Source organism: Strongylocentrotus purpuratus, unplaced genomic scaffold (genome assembly GCF_000002235.5).
Source record: "Strongylocentrotus purpuratus isolate Spur 01 unplaced genomic scaffold, Spur_5.0 spur5_scaffold_7, whole genome shotgun sequence".
NCBI lineage: Eukaryota > Metazoa > Echinodermata > Echinoidea > Camarodonta > Strongylocentrotidae > Strongylocentrotus > Strongylocentrotus purpuratus.
Window position 1 is genome coordinate 2724967 of NW_022145613.1, and position 22742 is coordinate 2747708.

The 22742-nt window shown below is 36.0% G+C and overlaps 1 protein-coding gene across 12 annotated transcripts in view; it reads right to left on the reverse strand.

Moving 5' to 3' along the window:
- The window catches only part of LOC577184, a 71209-nt gene that overhangs the window by 28616 nt on the left and 19851 nt on the right, over positions 1-22742 (reverse strand). For 11 of the 12 annotated variants that reach the window (XM_011673277.2, XM_030974390.1, XM_030974389.1 and 8 more), the window contains exons 11-37: positions 22497-22616; positions 21661-21861; positions 21164-21292; positions 19555-19587; positions 19146-19202; positions 17756-17875; positions 16822-17001; positions 16025-16195; positions 14581-14706; positions 13243-13356; positions 12556-12707; positions 11218-11406; positions 10708-10887; positions 9571-10045; positions 9007-9198; positions 8220-8339; positions 7682-7887; positions 7141-7228; positions 6437-6631; positions 5825-5932; positions 5097-5354; positions 4592-4795; positions 3749-3930; positions 2559-2739; positions 1762-1884; positions 601-729; positions 221-343 (exon numbers count right to left, since the gene is read on the reverse strand). In XM_011673277.2, coding sequence (XP_011671579.2) covers positions 221-343; positions 601-729; positions 1762-1884; positions 2559-2739; positions 3749-3930; positions 4592-4795; positions 5097-5354; positions 5825-5932; positions 6437-6631; positions 7141-7228; positions 7682-7887; positions 8220-8339; positions 9007-9198; positions 9571-10045; positions 10708-10887; positions 11218-11406; positions 12556-12707; positions 13243-13356; positions 14581-14706; positions 16025-16195; positions 16822-17001; positions 17756-17875; positions 19146-19202; positions 19555-19587; positions 21164-21292; positions 21661-21861; positions 22497-22616 — 4356 coding nt within the window. The remainder of the gene's footprint in view (positions 1-220; positions 344-600; positions 730-1761; positions 1885-2558; positions 2740-3748; positions 3931-4591; positions 4796-5096; positions 5355-5824; positions 5933-6436; positions 6632-7140; positions 7229-7681; positions 7888-8219; positions 8340-9006; positions 9199-9570; positions 10046-10707; positions 10888-11217; positions 11407-12555; positions 12708-13242; positions 13357-14580; positions 14707-16024; positions 16196-16821; positions 17002-17755; positions 17876-19145; positions 19203-19554; positions 19588-21163; positions 21293-21660; positions 21862-22496; positions 22617-22742) is intronic. The other variant, XM_011673272.2, reaches the window with a different exon arrangement.

Genomic DNA, 22742 nt, shown 5'->3' on the forward strand with positions numbered 1-22742 from the left:
TAATAAATGTAGTTGGCAGCACATTTATGAGAGGAACGCCCGGATCTACTTTATGGTACATTTTATATTTATTGCAAACTATTCAGACATTATGTAAACATATCTTAGTTACCAGTATGTTGAATTTTTTTGCCACAAAATTGATAAAACATGAAGCACATCTTGACTAATATACATAAAAAAAGTTATGTTGCTCACACAATCTCTTCAGTCCACTTACCTTTGCATTCTGCTCTGCCATCACCTAGGTAACCACTGCGACATGTGCAGGTGTATGAGCCAATCACATTGCCACAATCAGCGTTTACATCACATGGCGCTGAATCAGTGCACTCATCAACATCTATTGCAGAGCAAAGAGAACAAATATTGAACGGTGGTTACAAACTTAATTCCACTTTCATTGACAATTGTAAGGTGAAGCATCCAGGCAACGTGGTAAATCATTAGGTAAGAAGACTACACCGTCTGGCTGATGTAGTAGAATACGGACCTGTGTCTTTGACAACACAGCTGGAGCAATCGCCCAAGCAAATGTCAGATTGAAGGCACATAGAAGAAGTTACAGACTGAGTTAGTATTTTTAGAGGCATCACTTACCGGTACATGTTCTATTATCTGCTTGTATGACATATCCATCGTTGCATTCGCAGGTATAGGATCCATTGTTGTTAATGCAATTGGCATTCTCATCACAAATATCAGTGGCTCGGTCACATTCGTTAATATCTACAAAGAAAGAAAATAACTTAATATTAATTAATCTGTTGACTACTGAATTTTATAAGTCCCATAGGCTTAACACAGGGACCACCAGGTTCCCGTAAGAAAAGGGTTAACATCTGCTACTCTTCATCTAATAATAATAATAATAATAATAATAGCCTAATAGTCCACTCCAGATTTTATTAAACCGAAACGGAAATTCTTTTTGCCCAATTGATCGTGAGCCCGGCAGCCACTGAGCAGCGCCAGATCAACGTTGTCTAGATGTCTAATGTGTGCCTCGCAGGAAGCAAAGGCTGTGAGCACAGAAATCATAACTTAGCTAGATCCAGGGTAGTATTGGAGCATCTTGCATGGTGGATATGTATGTTATTATGGTGTTCAATATTTGTCATATCAAAGCTAATGTGCTTAGATTAGCAAGTGTGCACTTGTAAAAATATGCACTGGCTGGAATGCTCCCAAGGGAGTGGAGAATGTGCATACATTGTGTGCGGGTAAGCCTGAATCCGATGACCGGGGTAATAATATGATTGTTGGGCCCTCAGGTAGAACAGTATGAATACTGATGAGGCTACCCTGGGTAAACAAGACATATTATTATTATTATTATTATTATTATTATTATTATTATTATCATTATAATCATCAGAGACAAGATTACTGTTCTTCATGGAATTTTATTTATCTACTCACGGAGATTAAAAATAACCCTCAACACATTATAGCGTACCAAAGTGCTAACATCATATGCATATAAACCATATAAACATTTCTGTGTGCAGTGCATGTTACTTAATCACAGCAAGGCTGGGTCAATTTCTCATAGTTCTGATGATTCCATTACCTCACCATATTCACCAAATAAGTACATAATCAACCTTTCCAGATCGCTTTCAAACAGTTCCATCCTTCCCAGATGTAATTGTTTCACCAGAACTCAAACCTTAAATCTTTAAATTTCTTTGTTTCTTTGATACCTGACATCCAAGCTGCCATTCCTGTGTTATTCCCGAATATAACAAAAATACTCACCTTGACAGGCTTTGAGGTCAGGTTGTAAATCGTAGCCAATATTGCAGTCGCAACTAAATGAGCCGACGCTATTAATGCACAGCTGATCACATCCATCGACACTTTCGGCACACTCGTCCAAATCTAATACAAAATGTGGAGATACATTTTTTATTTTACTGCAATATTGTTGGTATACTCTATCCATGTTTATGTTAAATTTGAAAACTATATCTATAAGAACTCAACAAGCATGCATCCTTTGACTCACATAAAATCAAAGCACCTCCTACAAGGGTTTTTTTCACGACCCTGTCAGGTCACTAAGGCACACACAATTAAAATGACTTGTAAGATATGTTAAGCACTAATAACAAACTAAAGTCATTATTTGAACTGCTTAGCATTTTTTTTTAAAGTACTACCCAAACAGAATACTCATTGGGAACCCATTTCATTTTTTGTTATCACTTTTTTTATCTCCAAACATGTCATGCATTTGTGGGGTGTGTGCAATTGTACACAACCTATTGATTTGAAGGCTACATGATATCCAGTAAATGTAATTTCATGTTGATACAAAATCAAATATGAAACAATTTTTTCCAAACACATTCAACTCAAAACATGTACTCCTAGTGGGAAATATACACGTATACCCCTCATTAAATTTTATGTTATTATCAAATCCATTGAACTTATCATTTTGCTCCCATTCCAAGACGTTATATTTCTCAAAACCTGCACTGAGTGCACAAAGGCTTCTATTCATGAATAATGGTAATACTTTCCTACAAAAGTTCAACGGAATGACTTACCCCAGCACTGGAATCCAGTTCCTGTGAGGCTCGGGGGGCAGGCAGCACACGATGCGGAGATGCTGGGAGGGGGTTCATCGATACAGGTCACCCCAGGGTAACAGGGGTCGAGCTCACAGGAATCGAAGTCATCCTGACAGAATGAGCCAGCATAACCCATGGCGCAGGTGCATTGGGCAATCTGAAAGAAGAAGAAGAAAAGAGAAGAGTATGAATTAAGTTCATTCAAATATAGAAAAAGAGGAGGTAAACAAAGAATAAAAAGGGAAAGACATAGAATAATGAAATAAATTTTTAGAATTTCCAGAAAAAAAACTTTTGAGGTATTTCAACAAAGCATAACAGTATACTATTCAAAGGTGCACATTCAGCCTATCTGTCCGATTATAAAAGTTTATACAACACCTACGTGGATCCTTGTCATTTGATTGGAGGATTGTTGGTCACATGATATTCAATAGATGTTATATTGCACGGTCGTGCATTTTTGGTTATTTGCATTATGCATTTTTGGTTATATGCAGACTGCGTACCTCTCAGCCGTGCGCACGCGCATCCCTGCGTGTATCTGACGCAAAGGCAAACTGAAAGTTATCGAGAAGGCTTGATTCCAACTTTAATTTATCTTTAATATAAGGAGTAAAGCATAATTTGTTGATTAACGTTCTATTAGATCTTCTTCAATGTTGTATAAAACAAATAATGAATGTTTTTCATTCGTTCATTATTTGTATACTAATTAATATTCTTAAATAATTAATGCTAAACTTGACATTTAATTGAAATTTCATCTATTTTTATATACACCTGGGGGTGTTTCACAAAGATCCTAAGTTGAACTTATCTCTAAGTTGGACTTAAAAATTATGGAGGGCCATTAGCATCTCTGAAAATATTTTGTAAAAGTGATTTTAAAAGGCATAAAATGTTGAATCAAATCATTCATATTTTCTATTATCAAGGAGATTTCATGTTCTTGATGTGGAATTTATGAAAAGTCTAAAACACTATAATGTTTGCTTTTGAATATATTTCATTTTAAGGCTACAAATGGCTTTCCATAATTTTCAAGTCTAACTTAGAGATAAGTTCAACTTAAGATATTTGTGAAACACACCCCCCTGATTATCCATTACACAACATAAAATACACACCTAGGGTTTTAAAAAAAATAGCAAAAATGTCCTTACCGAAAATTTGTCATTGTTGAGACTGTAGCCTTCCATCATGGAATTGAAATCACAACTTCCACCGTTTTCACAATTACAGACAATGATTAAAAGCTGGAGATAACGAGAGACAGAGCCGTCACTGGCCTGAATTCCTATCAGAACCTGATCAACGTTTTCTGGTGTCCAGGTAAATATACCAGCTGTAAAGAGAGAAAGAGAGAGTAAGAGAGAGGGGGGGGGGGGTGGTAATTTAAAATATCAAATAATAAGCTATGCACATGATTTCCAACTTTTAAATTCTTCACAACAGCCTCCTTCACACATGTTAAACCAATGCAAAGTGCAAAGTGAAATGATAGAAGTTTTGTGCACTTAACCTTACTTTATCTTATCAAAAACCAATATCATTAGCATACCTCTCGAATCCCTGGCAAACTTCAAGTTTCAAGTTTATTGTTTCACATTTCACAAAACAGAATACCCATAAATGACAAAATTAGAACATAATATGAAATATACTCAAAGTATGACGTTATATAATCAAGTCTATGTAAGGACGTCAAAATTAATTATATTAAATGGTAGGTTATACAGGGTGAAATGTGAGGAACCTATTAAAAAGCTTAGCTTGTAGAAACTGGTTGTACAACACACGCTCTGGTATCAATTGCTCAGTGTGTAAGTCTGTAGACTAATTGAATTAATAGCTTCTGCATTCCACAAATCACAATACCCAACATTAACCTTAACCTGTAACATAACCTACACACCAATCGCAATCCAAGTCTAACCCTATCTTTGATAACATATATCCCGGAGCTAACGTTGCAGTAGCGATTGTCGGATTGTTAGGATACTTACAGGTAGAATCAATTTGGGCACTGGATGGGACGTTGCCGTCAAGAGAATACGTGATGACATCATTCGGGTTTCTATCCATAGCTGTAGCCTGGAATGTGTAGGATTGGTTAACAATAAGGTTGAACACGCCGTTCGCATTGATGCCTGGATACGTTGCATCGGGGTTAATCTCTGTCAAGTTGCTCAGAATAGGAGAGTAGTTTTCTGAAAGGTAAACATCATCAATGGATTGATAAGAGGATATGAGTCACTGATGGATTCATTCATGGTCAATCGATTTCATGATTGATTGATTGACTGACCAGTTACTGCTGGAATCAATTTCATATTATCTCCATGAACCTAAACATCACAATAAAAAAATAATCTTTAATATGTGGTACATTAATGACCTTTCTCACTGAATTTCCAGAATCACACGACTAGAACTGCATTCATACATCTCTGCCTGCTCCTGGGCCAGGTACACAAGATAAAACGAACTGGGAATCTATCATTTCATTACCTAGATCAATAACTTGCTGATCCCTGGACATGCCAATCATCATCGTGTTTGTACCAATGGAGACATCTTTGGTAGCCAAGGCATCAAACAGGCAGGAAGTATCCCCACTGCAGTCGACCATTGCTGCAGCCCTCAATGCTGGATCTGCTGTCATATTGAGTTCGCTAAGGAACATCGGTGTGAAACTAATCCCATTGAATGTATTCCAAACATTAGGACTCTGGTATGTGAACAACGAATCAGCACTATCGACGCGCCCTGTCACAAGAGAGTAAAAGAAACAATGGTTAGCTTGGGACTGATTAAGATCTATTTATGTAACCAGGATGAGGGAGCCTATAAACATATAATACTAATAATAATATTTAATTTGTATATAGCGCTTAAATCCACACTGTCGTACTTGTAGCTACTTGCTCCCTCTATATAGAAAACAATGCCTAATCGGTGACAATGATCCTCTTTTTCTTATGTTATTGAGAGTCGAGTTGATGAGATAACCACCTGTCCAGTGACCTTGCAGGGTAGTCTAATCCCTCCTATAAACAAGTACAGATAAGCTTTAATACAAATGTCTCTAAGCACTTTACAAATATACTATTACCCCGGTCATTGGATTCAGTGCTTGCCTGCACACAATGTACTGTTCCACTCTTGCTGCACTTGATACAAAATTGTTACTTGTATGCAAAAGAAGATTCATTTAATATAAATCTATGACTACTTACATGATTGTCCGTAGTTGAATAGGTCGTCTTCAGAGATACTTTCAGGATTTGGCAATATAGTACCGTTAGGGAACGTCACTTCGTTGTTTATATCGCCATCCCACACACCTGTCAAAAACAGCAATTGGTTAGTTTACTTCAAGCATCTCTTTGAAATATTAAAAAGCACTATAAACTACAAAAGCAGAGCCAAATTCCAAAAATATTCCCCCCCCCCCAAAAAAAAAAAAATTGGCAATGGTCCTTCCTCACGATTGAAGGAATATGAAATCATTTAACAAATATCAGTGTATATACAAGACATACGATATATGTTATACACACATTTTTTTCTTCATACCCAAGTCATAAGTTTTCTTCTACGAGAAGAGCGTGAACTCTAAACAAAGCCCTTGTCTTTTATACTTACTTATCATGTAAATATATCATATATACTGGATCTTCTTTAAGGGTAATAATAATAATAATAATATTTAATTTGTATATAGCGCTTTATACAAATGTCTCTGGCATTTAGCCATTTTAACACTTTCATTACAAAGCAGTTGCAGTCTCCTGAACACTGCTGCTATTATCAAGAAAGAAGCATATCTAGGGGACAGCTACACCTACCATACAAGCCTCTTGTTGATCCATCCTTGTAAACCTCCGGTGCCTGGAATATGAAGTCCAACATGCGGAGACTGATACCAACATTGACAGTCACGTCTTCACCGGATGTACTATCTCTAAAAGTGGCTACATATCGAGCTCCAGTCACAGAGTTGTAACGAAGGTTAAACATCGAATCAGAAGAGTTATATTCAGCTGGTGAAAGGGAAGAAGTAAGGACTTCAATATCAATTTCAGGATGAAAATGGCTATTATCTTCAGTTACATTGTTTAAAAGACACTTACCTGTACAGTAACTTAGTTTCATTGATTGAATTAAATCTTTTAGATAGAATTCTCAATGCGCTTTAAAAAAAAAAATTACAAACATGGTTTTAGGACAGAAATAACTTATATAATATTCTGCTCTTGCAAAAAGTTCATGCTCCTAAAAGTGATCCTTTGTTTCTGTTTGCAAGTGTGCACTTATTTGTGTATGTAATTACTTGTTGTAATAATATATCATAACTTCTACTCAGGTCTGTGTGCGTCATTCTCATGTAATGTTTTAAATTTATCCAATCAAATGTTTTTGTGAATTTCTACAAGGATATGATGCTATGCAACAACACTCCGGATGTTGACACAAACAAAATTGTAAAGCCTTTTCAAGACAGATTTGGGACAATCTAGAAGTTCTGGGTTTAAGTATATGATCTACTCACATGTCTGCAGGTCTGCAGGGTCGATGGAACTAGTGCCATTAATCAGGATGGTCATGTCAGTCCTCTCTGCATTCAGATCAAATTCAACCTGAGAGAGAAATCAAATAACCATGAGCAACATGTCAACCAAGAAGCTCTAGTGCCAAACACACTCTCCACCAACAAAATGTACCATGCAAACAAAACACCTAACAGTCTATACAGTTTCTTTTTTTCATCTACTCATTTGTATGAAAAATGGCTCACACCTCAACATCAAGATAACCCAGCTAAATCATTCAAAACTATTTAATTTAATATTACTTCTGGAGGAAATGTGATCACCATGATCGCAATCAAGCCTAGCTTTTTATTTCACATAGTGAACTTATTATGCTTTTGTGATCCATCCAGTGCCATTTTTTCTTGTTATTCACAACAAATCTTCTTCCCAGACATAATCACCAAGACCACAACTGGAAAGAACTTTAAAGGTGACTAATATATAGCCAAGGATCTTGAAACTTAGCCCCTTGACTATCAATAGTTTTGTTCTACATACCGTTGTAGCACCCTGTGAAACTACAAATGCTGTGAAGACAGTTCCAGTGTTCACTTCTGCCCCAGAATTGTCAAAGGCTTTCTCCGTCCGACCCTGGAGCTTGAAGCCAATAGAATCAATCATTATCAGCGTGTACTCTCCCAAGCCATTAAAGATATACTCAAACGTGTCCAGGGTAGTAATATGAGGATCACCTCGGCCCCAAGCTGCAAAAAACAAAGTTACAGAAATCATAACATCTGGGTTTAAAACAAAATACTGTAAAGGATAAACAACACCAACAACAACATTCTCTGGATCTGATAAAATACTTTAAAATATACATTACAAAAGGGCTTACAAATACAAAGACTTGAAGGGAAGGGTAGAAAAGAAAAAAATTAATTCTTAGGTGACATGAAGGATGTTCTTGAACAATTGTGAAGCAGCAACTGTAAAATGTTTAGTTTTTAGGTTATAATATGTAATAATCTTATTTGAGGATAGTCTCAAATTATTGAGGATGGTCAAGAACAGTAGATGATCTTAGTATACATACCTTGTGAAACTGCAACGTAACCATTGCAAGTCCTAGGTGGTCGTTTCTCCTCATACAAATTACAGAAGTAAGCATCTGATGACTGACTACAGCAGTAGTGACGTGGCAAGACATCGTCAACTACAGGGTAAACAGAAGAAATTAAAGGTCATTATAGAAGGGCTAATTAGTAATGTATTTTATCATTAAAGGACTTCAAACCAGAAAAAAAAACTAAATAAATAAATAAATAATAAATAATAAATAATAATAATAAATAATTGAAGTGAAGCCAGTCATCAAAGGAAAAAGGAAAACTGATTTCATAATGGCCTGATTTTTGTTTCTTTACTTAAGTAGAGAATTACATGTATGGTTACTAATAAAAGATGACAAGGTAGACACTAGATACTCTATACATTGTATATCAACGGTTTAACTCTATCCACTTAGCCAATGGATCAAATATGGATTTAATTTAGTATGCTTTGATTGATATTGCCAGCCGTTATATCTTAAATGGAACTCTAGGTGTATGATACAGTGCACATTAAGTCAATACCCTTTCTAATCACATTTGATAACATTTGACTCCGCACAGTAATCAATTCTCAACACATACATGTAAATGAATATATACATGTATGAAAATACTATATAAGTGTGCTTTAGATGTGCCAAGTATTGGGTTCACAGTTCCATTCACTTGCATTTACAAAACCATATTATACTACGGTTGTTACATGTACAAGATCGTAGAAAGGGAGGGCAGGGGCTTGAATACAAGTTGGGGTCAAGGGTTACTTACATATCCATTCTTGATAAAAAGAACTGAAGGGTGATCTACTAACGGTCAGTTTGTTCTGTAAGTGGCTACTTTCCCACATAGAATCATACCCCACTACCAAACTGTCACTGTGGTTGTAGATGCAGCGGGAGCCAGTAAAGTCAAACGAGGGGAAAACCTGCTGCAAGCACTGGTTACTATCCTCTAGGTAGCCTGTAAGGAGGAGCAAAGTTCATCTCATATCAAACAAATTTAAAGTCTGGGTGTATCAAGTTCATACTGGTAACCTAAAATTATCTGAGAAACATTGACATTTACATCAAATATAATGATATAAATGTTAAAACTGAGTTTTAAATAGATAAATAGATAGATGGATAAAAGTTTATTGATAAAGATACAAACATAGCAGCAAAGCCGATTTGCGATGTTTTTGCAATGACAATGTGCTTACAAAAATTATAGAGGCATCGACAATAATAACAAATATACAAATTATAATCATCAATGCTGGAGTTAATACAAAAAGGTTAATTAATTGACAAATACAGCATGCTACGTTTAGAATGTAGTGGATTTACTTACTTGGATAGGGGTCAACTGATGATGTGCCAAATGCGAATTGGTTGATGGGCACGTAGGGAGTGCAAGCTGTGAATCTGAAATCGCTTGCGGCTTGTTGGAGTGTACATGGACAGGGAAGGACACCTCGTGTACTTGGTGACAGAGTAGTGGCATCATCATACCAATCCTGACAGAACTCTGCAGGATTGACAAAATCGTCTGGATTCTGGTCCAACCGAAAGACAAACTGCCCTTTACGGGAAGACCCAACGCTTAGTATATTACCAGCTAGACCATCTGGCCGGAACATCGCGGCGCGGGAGTAGCTTTCTGATGTTTGCAGGTCGAAGAAGCTGGTTGAAGTTCGATATCCGATGACTGGGGTCACAGCAGCATTTAATTGGTCTGCGTCCCACAACATAGAATTTTCTTGGTAGAGCTGTACTACGTAAGTTTTAGAGCCATCTGTTGTCAGCACTGCCTGGAAGGTGTCAGTCTGATGAGGCACAAGTAAAGAATCAATATCCATTAACTCAATATTCTTATTCACACAAATTCTATTGTTGTTTTTTTTACTACATAAAAACTTATGAATCAACAGAAAGCATTTCATACCATTTGCTTACTTGATGCAGAAATATTGCACAACAAAACATACTATGGTACAAACCAGTATCTACATGTATCTTTCCTTTTGGAGCTAGAGCTCAATGAAAATAAAATTAATATGTGACATCATATACCAAGTCTGTTAAGGTAAACTTCATATACATACACATGCGCCACAGAACTATGACAATATGGACAAACACGCACTGTACATATATCTAGTATCATATTCTACCCCAATCTACGCTACAAGTTACAAAAAGAATTTCCAATTCAGTTCCTATTTAGATGTTAACACAATATCTAAAAATAGCATTGAGACAAGATATCTCTGGGAATTTTACACAGACCCTATGACTTTTAATCATTGACCTCTTAAACTTAAAATTATATCACCTCATATTTGTTGTAATTACGATGGTTCTCAAGTTATCATGGTCACAAAAGGTGGGACAGATGAATGGACAGATTATCAAATAGACAGACAAAAAGAAAGCACAACACTTTTGGCACCATGAGTTTGAGAAAAGAAATACGATATGTACTAACCTCAGTAGTAAACTCTTCCGTGCCAAAACGCCTGAGGTCAACCCAGGTGATGACCATGGCCCATTTAGGTTCATAAAGAGACATTGGGGTATTCCCTAAAAGAACAGCATTGTTGACCTGAATGGACACATTGGCAAGAAGCTCTGTTGTAAACTCATCTGTAGCTGTACTCTCGTAGACCTGTGAATAAATGTCACAACAATTGGATTAGCATTAATTAGCATGTGTGTGCTTGTTAACACGGTGCCCAGCAGGAATGCTCAACACAATGGAGTAGAGAATGTGCACTGTGTGTGCCAATAGCAAAAGAATTCAATGAACAGGGTTATAATTTGTATTTCTATTAATTTTACTTTGTCCACTGTCTAACATTAAATTGGTATATCATCCAGAAATCTATGCTTATGTTTTTGCAATATATTTTCTACCTCTACCTCTACCTCTATATAGAGCATTCATCTTATATGCATATAATACAGATAAAAGAAAATCATGTTTTAGGTAACCTACATGGTAATACACGGTGGAGTCTGAGCTGATCGCACGTCGAGCTGAGCTGGTTGAAGTTCGAGCTTCACTGCCGAAAACAGACACAGCCGGCATGGTAGAACTGTTGGCGGTGAAGGCAGATGGATGGGAGAACTCACTCAAGTCCACACTGGGGTCGTTATTAAAAGCAATCACACCACTATTGGTAATCTGTTGGAAATAATATAACAAACATGATCAAAGTCAAACTACTGTAAGGCAAACTGCATTTCAAGCCTGATACAATCTCCAAGCTTGGGCTCCAAGCATGAAAGCAAATGGTTGAATGCTAACTAAATGAATTACCAGTTACTAAAAGCAACTGGTCATAAATACATTCCACTCTGATAAGCATTTAATCAAGGCTTGCAATACCAATGGTTGCTGTGTAACACGGTTGAATCCCGAGGCTCTTTCAGATGTGAATCGTTAAACCACTTTATTAAAGTGTAAATGAATAACAACTGCGTGCAACAAAGGTCCTGTGCATACTCACTGAGCTCTACATTATCAGATACAGAAATGTGAGGTGTAGTACAATCTACGTCTTCACAAAAATACCGCCGCAATTTTGCGCATTATATCTGAACAAGGCTTTAGTCTGTAACCTTAAGTTGTCTAAACTTAAGAGCCATCTAACTTTTGTTGGCTAACAGGTTTACAAAACAAACTGACAGCACAATAAAATATAACCCAATGCAAATGGCCCCTGGCCGGAATACTTCCCATAGAGCGAAGAGTGTGCCCTATCATGTGTGGAATACCACTTGAATCCATTGACTGGGGGTAATAGTAATTACAAAATAAAGAGCTTAGAAACGTAGCATTAAGGAATATACATGTGACTATAATATAACTATTATCATAATGAAAATGTTGTTGAAATCATGGTTTACTGCCCTTCTAAAAACATACGTAAATAACATATTAAACTAAAATGATTGAATTTCAATGTCACATCATGCATTAGAAGGCTTGCATAATAAAGTGCAGGGGGAGGTTTCACAAAGATCCTAAGTTTAACTTATCTCTAAGTTGGACTTAAAAATTATGGAAAGCCATTAGCATCTTTGAAAATATTTTGTAAAAGTTATTTTGAAAGGCATTAATTGTTTATTCAAACCATTCATATTTTCTATCATCAAGGAGATTTCATGTTCTGGATGTGGAATTTATAAAAAGTCTTAAATACTTGAATTTCTGCCTTTGAATATATTTCATTTTAAGACTCCAATAGCTGTCCATAATTTTTAAGTCCAACTTAGAGTTAAGTTCTACTTAGGATCTTTGTGAAACAACCCCCCCCCCCCATGTACTCACATATATGTATTGGAAGAGCTGTTCACCAATAGGAAGTAACTGCATACGCGCAATTGGTCCAGATACAGTGTAGCCATCAATATTGGCAACTCCTGGAGTAGCATCAAATGTAGTATCACCAGCAGCTGTACCATAGCTATAGTAGACTTGTTCTGTTTCAATGGACGATGTGAAGAGGGGACAAGAAAGAGACATCTTATTAAGAAGAGAATAGATTTTGGGGGGAAAATATGCACAAAAACTAAGTACATCAAAATGTTGGGAACTGGGCATCATTTTATGAAAAAGTCTTTTCAGGTTTGCTAACATAGCATTGATACGCATGTATCAAAATTAACATACATGTACATTTCAATGGGAAGTTGGAGAACTTGTAATTACGTGAAACAAGGTTCTCATAGTGACAGTATAATAGCCTAAAATTAAGTATCAAAGTAGTATTAAATGTTGAATGTCTCGAAGAACACACTCTCTTTAAGAATACTTCATTCCAGCTTTTGCCAAGTATCATAGATTTTCCTGCTGCTAATATTTTCATTTATTTTGTTTTTATTTTTACTATGTACTGTCATTTGCATCCACCCTTCTTCTACATAATGCATTTCAAATCTGCCTTTTCTTCTTTGAAGTTCCATTACCGTTTCTATGTTTGAATGTATATATCATATTTGACAAGTTCCAACTTACCTATGCATGTAAAACCATCTCCAAGAAACCCATTATTACATTCACATGTATAAGATCCAGGTGTGTTTATGCATGTTGCATTTTGATGGCAGTCTGATGGACACTCGTCGATGTCTGAAAATCAAGAGAGATTCCAAGAATTTCTAAGACCTGCAGTTCAAGCATTTATTGTAGCATTTTTTGTTTTACATGGAAATTTTGCATTTAATGGCAAAGCATATGTCGCTACTTGTATCACATCATACATCTAGCCTTTAATAATCCACTAAAGAATTTTTCCATTATCTTTACCTTTATCTTACTTATACTATATCATATTCGTTAGAAGTATAATGTTTCAGCTCCTGCCATATACAGGGCTAATGGGTAAAAACATACTTATAATGAAGAAAATTTAACAAATAAATTAAAAAATATATAAATAACATATAACAGATAAAAGAATACATATTTACAGTTGATCTTTAAATTAAGTACTTTATATATAACAAATGCAAGTAGATACAAGGTATACAATATCATACTTCAAATATATTATGCAATAATGACCACAAGGTAACGTTTAAAGTTAGAGAATGGTATGAAAATAATTATATATAATTAGAATAAAATACCATTCTTGGACTTTTCTCCAGATACATGACTGGGATATAATCCTGCTACTGTAATTGATTTCATTCACAAAACTGTCTGGACTTATTTCATCTTTGAAAGTGCTTGGTTTGTTTCAGAAGCATTAATATCAAAATATAACACTTCATTTCCCATAATCAGCACCAATGGTTTTGAAGTTTTTTTATAAACACAAAGGTACTCATAAATGTAGCTTTATCATTATTGCTACGGCATAATGGTCATCCCTGCCAAATTTCAAGATGTTTGAAAACTTTTCAAAAAGAGATGCATTCCCTTTGTCTCAGATTCTGAAATAAAATTCTGGATTTAGCTCATGATGCAATGATAATTATAAACCTTTAGGTCAGTCAGGAACCCCATGACTTTTACAAGCCGATCGCCTGTCTGATCATCAAGATATTTATGATTGGAATTACAAATTTTGAAAACCGTTCGCCTGATGGTTTTCATAACACTACAGTCTATTGGGGAAAACGAGTAGGTAAAACCGGTCACTCAAAGATTTTTTACTTTTTTGAGGCACTTCTTGATCATTTTGAAGTGCAATTTTTTTAGTGCTTCAATATTACACTATATCACAGACACTGATAACACGTAGGGCCGTGTATCTCAGATTTAACATTGTTAAACGATCCCTTTAAGAGACAACAGCCAATGATAACATGCTTTACTTCAATCAATGGATGACCCACTCAGACTGACCTTCGCAAGTTATTCCATCGCCCGTGTAACCTGAGTCACAAATACATGTGAAGCTACCGAGCGGCATGTTGAAACAAGAGGCCAGAGAGTCACATGGGGTAGGAGTCATAAGACACTCATTCGTTTCTGTATTGGAAACAAACAAAAAAAGTTAAAGAGTTAACCCATTGGCTACTGGAACCTGGTTGTCCCTGTGTTAACTCTATGTAAATGAGATAATTCAGTAGTCAACAGGTTAATAAAATACTTACCTCTTAGCACAGATACCCAACAAAGCGATGTCCAATGTAGAATCAACACATTTAATTACAAATCTGATAAAAAGATGCAGGTGGTCAAAAACTAGATATTTCTTAAATTGGTACCAGCATTGTATCAGGTGGTTTTTCAGAACTTCCAGATACCTTCTATTTTCTTCTTGGTAATTCCAGTGTGGAATTAACACATTTAATTACCAACACTCTACAAAGCTGCAGGAGGTTAAAAGTCAAGTTGTTCTTAAATTGGTACCAGCAATGGAAGAGTACTATCAGATGGTTTTTAATTATTACCAAGAAACAAAAATTAATTAATAAAATAATGATGTACACATAGCAGTAGATTTGGTGAGATACCTAGTTGCATAACGTTTAAGGTTGAAATAAGGGGCAGACTCTCTATTCTGAATTTCTGATAGCCTGCATGTCCCTCCCACAGCCAGCATGATTCTATGGAGTTTTCATACATTTGATGTATTTTTTTTGGAGGGGGGGGGGGGGGAGGGGGCGGCTGAATCAAACACATTTCAAGAAAAACAAAATCATCTTATTTATCAAATGCAAATTGAATATAAATTCATCTTTGAATTTCAATTGGGTTTTGGAATGTTCATACTTCATGAAATTTATTAGAGCAATCTATTATGTAGGCCTTTACACTCCTTGACAATTTCATAGCATTAAAAAAAACAGAGGGATATCAATGCTTTTAGCCAGACTACATTTAACATTACACACACACACAAACGGGTGTACATAACCAATTGACAAGTTTCATAGTTTCATCAAGGGGCGACTGAAACTTTCTTGTTTCTATAGAGAAACAGATTGATGAAATGAAATCACACTCATTATACAGTATGGATAGCATGTTCTGAGAGGTTCTTCAAACATAAAAAAGATTCTACCCAGACTTTGGAATACATTTAAGACATTTTGTGTAATGGAATAAATGAAAGATTTGTTCGCCATTGCATGTAAAACATACACATGACCACTCCAGCCAGTTTGAAACTCTCATACTAGTCATAAATCATGTATAGTGATAACATATCATTCACAAAATACACAACTATCTCAATGTTTGTCCAATTTGGTTCAAACTAGCCACATGCTTCTCTGATTGTTCTGCTTTCTCCTCAGCCCTCGAGGTAAAAACTAAACAGCCTCAGCTACACGACACTCACCTTTACACTGGGGATGTGCTGGGAGAAACAGACTGTCACTGCATGTAATATCTTCATTTGCAAGCTCCAACTCGTATCCAGACTCACAGTCGCAGTTTGGGTTTGAGCCATGTGTATACACATTGGAACTACAGGTCAATGCATTGCGATCAAGATCTATGTGACAGTTTCCTGTTTCAAAGTAATTTAAATTTTAAAAAATAACAGACAATACTGATGCAGTTTCAATCCCACACCCCTCCCCCCCCCCCCCAAAAAAAAGAAAAAGACAAAAGACTGGAATAATATTTGCCAATCTAGAAATCATGCATAGCAGTATACAGATCTGTAGGATTTGATTGGTTCAGGGCTTTACAAATTACTTATTTCCCAATGCTTTGCAGCACTGTCAAAAACTCAGAACACCATACATTGTTTTCTCTCATCCAAATATATTGTTGCTTGTTTGTACTTGATGTAATTTCACTTGTACCTCACTATATCTTATGTGATTTTCTTGAACACTCTTTGTATCTTGTGAAAAATTGTGGCAAGTATAAAAAGCATTAATAAAATTATTTATTACTCAACAGAATCCATGAGATTAGTTTGGGGTTAGCATTTCTTGTAATGTAAAATTTACATTTGCATATACACCCCATGTATATTCTTTGGAATTTCTACACAAATCTTGAACTTGAATTACAGAAGTTATGAAAAAGTTCTTGAACACACTGTAATATTTTGAGCATTTGGCAGCTTGTTTTGAAAGTGGAGTCTGCCTTTGTAGAGAAAGAAAGTTTACACAGAACACTTACGTGAGCATATTGGACCAGCAGAGAATGACCCATCGAGGCATGTGATACTGGAATCGCCAGTAATTACGCTGCCGAGAATGCAGTCCAAAACCAGGACTGTCCCATTCAGGTACAGAGATTGAGAAGGAGTGCCTGTTGCTAAGACAACACGGTCATCGAGGGTGGGGAAGTCACAGGCGCCTGTTAATGTGAGGTGATATGGAAGATTAGATCAAACTACATGTATATGAAACAAAAAACAAAAAACAAAAAACTAAAAAGAAATGAAAAAAAGTGAACAATCAATTACTTCTAATTATATGCAAGCAAAATCACAGTAATTACATAATTAACTAATCAAATGTATGTTCATCTGTATATACCATCATTCTTCCTCCAATTGGATTATTAAAAACCATCATCATTTCTAAATCTTTTTCATTGTGTTTTTATAACACAGAGACCTATGTTGCATGTTAAATTGAACTATGTGACATGTAATGTCATGAAAATCCATTGGAAATCAATTTGTGTAATCCAATCAATATGAGAATGTTTGCATTGACTTTTCTATGTTTCTTTACACTAATAAAGAAGCAAGAGCTCAAATAATTGTGATAAGTTCAAACCTAGATCTAGATCATATATTGTTTAAACAAATAATATGTGGGGTTTTCAACCTCTCAAAATCCTTATTAGAAAGAAAAAACTTATCTAAATTATCTATATTTTAACTTTAAATTATAAAATCTAATTATAGATCTAGGCTTACTAATTGAAGTTGAACAAACACTGATCAGATCTGGATCTATTCCTTGGAAACATGCTCAAATCCAACAATAATCGTGAATTTAAAAAAAAAATCAAACACATGCAATAATAAAAATCCAATATGATAAAGGTAAAAATAAAATGCATGCAAAAACCAAGGATGAGGAATGGAACAACTTTATACCAATGCATAATGTAGAACGATCCTCATCTTCTCCATCAGAGCAATCGACGTTGCCATTGCAAGTGAGTGTCTCATTAATACAAGTGTCATCATTGCATTGAAAACATCCAACACCACAAACTGAAAACAAGATGAAAATTAACAAATAATAATAATAAATGAATGCATGCATGTTTAGACCTAGAAAATTTACAATGAAAAACAGTAACACAGTCAGGGAGGGACCCAAGATCACAGTTTAGAACCTGTGAACATTAATAACACAAAAGGAAACGCTTGGGACCGAAGCCGTAGATAATGTACAACAACAAGTACCGGTATAAACACAATTGACAATTATGCATGGACCTACATATCTATTCCTAAAGTAAAGATTTAACATACGCTATAGTAGACAGTCTACGCCATTTCGATCACTGCTTCTCTAGCTGTTACAGCATAGCATTATTAAGGATTTAAGCAATTAAAAATATACGAAGCCGAGCGTGTTTCGTCTGCTGTATTACTAGTACTAACCTCGTTCAAGGCTTATTACTTTGTTTTATGTTTCGAAGAAAAGAATAATTTATTATGCGCGTGATCGGTTGAAACTTTCAACGAATGATGATCATCGAAGCACCCCCTCCCCAGGCACGTAGCCACGGGGGGGGGGGGGGAACACATGCCCCCCAAAATGTCCAAGATCGGTTGAACTTTTTTAGACCCCTCCCCAGGAAGCCGATCGGTTACATGTATGTGCCATCCCCCTCCCCCCAAACATCAAACTCTGGCTATGTGCCTGCCCCTCCCCTCCCTCAATTGCCGGCACAGTATAGAATGAACATGACAAAAAGTGATAATCACAATTAATATATAAACATGCAATGTGCAGGAGGCTGATCATGACTGGGACAGTCAGTGAATGATGTATCAACAAAAAACATAATTTACCCCATGCAAATAGAAGAGCATAAATAAAGAATGACATCGTTTGTTAGGCCTAAAAAAAGATGTATTGCCCTTTGCGACTGACCTCAAAATCTTGAAATCTACGGTCGGATTTTTAATTTTTAATTTTTTTTTACCGTTTTTTAGAAGAAAAAATGTATTGAAAACTGAAAAATATATGCCCAAAGAGGGAATACAAATTTTTTTTAGGGTAAAAAATTAAAAAAAATATTTTCGACCGACCGACCCATTTTGGCACCTACAGGGCAATACAACATATATATTTTTTGTTAGGCCTTATGATAAATGTTCTTCTAGGCCTACAACCCCCCCCCCCCCCCCCCCAAAAAAAAAAGCCCACCCTTCCATAATACAACATGATACCACCACCATCACCATTATCAGACCCATCATCTCATGTAAATTCATGCTAATTCCGTTCTAGCCCATGCAATCGACTTACCGATCGGTGTTGGACCTGTTCCAGATCCCGGCTCACTGGTTTGGGCCTCTCTTGCAACTATAAAGATATAAAAAGGTGACATAACTCACAAGATCAAGTATTAAAACCTGTTGTTTTATCGTTTTTACATTACGGCCTACTGTATATGGTCTTATATACAGCTTCTGAAAAGTCACCCAATTCCTCTTCTGAATTTAGTATGCTCATCATTCACTCTCAAAATACTTGCACTGCAAACATTGTACAAGAGTCTACGCTATAATATAGGTCGCGTTCTGTTCGTTTTGTGTTGGTATTGGTATCGACATATAAAAAGTGCTTTCTACTATATGTAATCATATATAGAATAAAATAAGGGGTAGTCAAATTAAAGAACTAGATAGATATCAGTGTTACATAATATACTTACATCTCAGCCTCGCGTTTGGTTCCTCAAACCAGCCTGGAAAAGGGTAATATAAAGATACATTATTAGATTAATTGTTTTTACCTACATATTTTTAAGATGGGGAATGGTAACAAAATACTGCTTCTCTTCTGTCATTTTTGTTTTGTTTAAAGTTGTTGTGGAATTATCCTTTACATACAAATTTATCCTACAAAATAATGTTTACTCATGCGTCCATTCCTCCCATCCCCTATGATTTCGGTAATGTTTCAGACCTCACAGTCCACACCCCCCCCCCCCTCCCCCCCCCCCCCCCCTTCAAACGTAAAAAAATTCAGGTCCCGCTCTTTGCTTAGCCACTTCTGAATGGCTACAGGCCAGGCCTGTGTCATATTTTGGCAAGATGTATCATACCAGAATAGACTATCATAGATCTTGTTAAAGGCTAAACTATGCAGGTGCTCAAGGATGGAATGGTGGTCTCTTTATGACTTGCTTTAGAATAAAACAGTAATCACTACACTGATGCTACACTGCATAAATTAATGCAAGCCACATCAGACGCTGATATTTATTCGTATGTATGTACAGCAGCGTTAGCGCTGACGGTGTATATCTAATAAGAACTGCTTGATGTTTTCTGCGAATTCTATTGACATTATAGACCTTAGTTTCGACCCATATTTGTGGGCGAACGTCTTTCACTGGCAATTTCTTGTTTGTTTTCTAGTGTTGACATAATAAGTGCCTAACAAGGCGGGCCGTATAGGCTATAAGGAAGCCGCTAGAAAAATGTCATGGATTCCGCGGCATTCATTTAAATATGCAGTGCCTTTGGAAGTATTCTGGACCAGAAATAGATCCAGCTTATTGCCCAGACTCCTATTTGCACATTTCTGAAAACCCACCTTCTGGCTAACAAATTGTGTTTGATTTGATATTGACTATTTCAGTGGTCACTGACGCATTAGTTACCGCCCCCCCCCCCTCTTTCCCCCATGACTTGCGAAAAAAGAGGCAAACGAGAGACACCGCGAGAGAACATGATATTAACTCGGAAGATGCAACCCATCCATGTCCCTGGATTTATAGCCTAGCCTTATTGTTGTATCGCATTTCATTAGATTACCAAATCTTTTCGATGTCCCCCTCCCCCCCCCCCCCCCTGATCCCGTGCTACACCACTGATTCACTTTGAATTTATTTGTCTAGCTCAAATATACATTGAATCAAAATAGAGTGGTACAAAGGACAAGGAGAAAGAACTCGACAGGAGCTTGAGAGATTATTTACAATGAGGTCCTTTTTAGAGTATCAGTATTGAACATGTTAAATATTTGCATTATTTCCATATGTTTAATATTTACCGGGATATTTAATAACATTGTGGATATCTGTTGAAACAAAGGAATTCTCAAGAACATTCAAAAATTAAAACAATAAAACATCAAATCTATATCGCAGAGAAAGAGAAAACTAGTCTATACAGTATATGCAAGCCATATCGCATCACTTGCTTCTATTCTCTGAGTCCAAGGTGACAATATTAAGTATCCCTTAAGTTCTCTTTTGAAATGAGCTAAATTGATCGTTTTAAAATAAACCATTTGTAATAGAGTTTATATCTCACCGCCGTAGCAATCATCTTCGTCGGATCCATCGTAGCAATCAACATTATGATCACAGACTTTCATGGCTTCGATTTCTTGGCCGTCGTCGCACTGAAAAATTGCGGCGGGATACTTCTCTTCCATATTATCTGAATGTAAAAAAAAGTTATAATACAGTTGAGGGTTTTTTAAAGATTGCAGAAAAGGATAATGATGATCATCATCATCATAATAATATTAAAGATAATAATAATAATAATAATAACAATGATAGAAATGATAATAATTATAGTAATATATATATAACAATAATAATAAGAAGAAGTAGAAGAAATATACAAAAAATAAATGTATTGGATGCTTTGATAGCGTGACATAAACGTTACATAGAAAATACAAAACTTTTGAATAGAGCCTAAGAACGTTCGGTCATATTTGGGCAGTTTATATACAATTTTAATACCATAATCCAATTTATCTCATTAAAATGCTATTATATCAACAAAGAATGAATTACTCATTGCAGGTGTCACCCCTTGTGACCATGACTTCACATCATCAGCGTGGAAGAGGGTAAGAGACGCTGGTGTTGATTGGACGGTTGTAGACATGATTGTGGTCATGGAAAGTGTCCCCCTCTCTGCTAGGTTGGATAATGATGAGGGTGTGGTAACCAGTACAGTATCTGGAGCTTCGGTGGTGGGAATTTTCCGGTTACCTTTGTATGGGGAAAAGTGACGTACAGCGAAATTCATATATATATATATATATATATATATTGTAATCGTTTTGAATTGACAATGAAGTTAGCGTATAGGCCTACCTACCTTATGGAAAAAGAAAAAACAACCAAAAAAAAAAAAAAAAACGAACGAAACAGGCATGACAGGTGTAGATTTTTGGACTAAGAATATAGTTTACCATTTACGAAGCTTGATTGAAATATCTTAACAGTTTAGTTAATGGGTGGTAGATTTGTTACAATGTAGTTGCGGATCTTTCCAACGCACAAATGACTTTGAGACTAATCTGAAGCAGTGGCATTTATTCTTTTTTCATATTAAGTGACACATTGCTTGGAGTTAAGGACACGGTTTAGTGAATAATTATTGTGACCACCCCCCCCCCTCCTCCCTTTGTAGCATCACTGATTTACAGAACACTATCATCATCATACACATTCGAACCGTCAACATAAAAATGCCTTTGTCTTCGTTACTTGGATCGTGCATGTGAAATATATTGAACTATGCAATAATTATAACGTACTTTATTTAATACTACCTCGTCAAGTTTTATTCTACTGAATGGGGTTAGCCAAAACTACACTATCCGCATAGGGATCAATAATACCTGTGCAGTCATCTTCGTCTGAGAAATCTCCACAATCATCCTTCTTGTCACATACGGAGCTGATAAAGATGTAGTTACCGTTCTCACAAAGCCAAAACTCTGGAAGAGTGCCCTTTGCATCTGGAAAATTAACAAAATGATTATGTTCAATTGAATATTACTGCATAGTGCTGCATAGAAACATGTGTTGCATGTTCTCCAAGTTTATTCTGTGAATTGCATACCAAAAAATGAATTGTAATTATC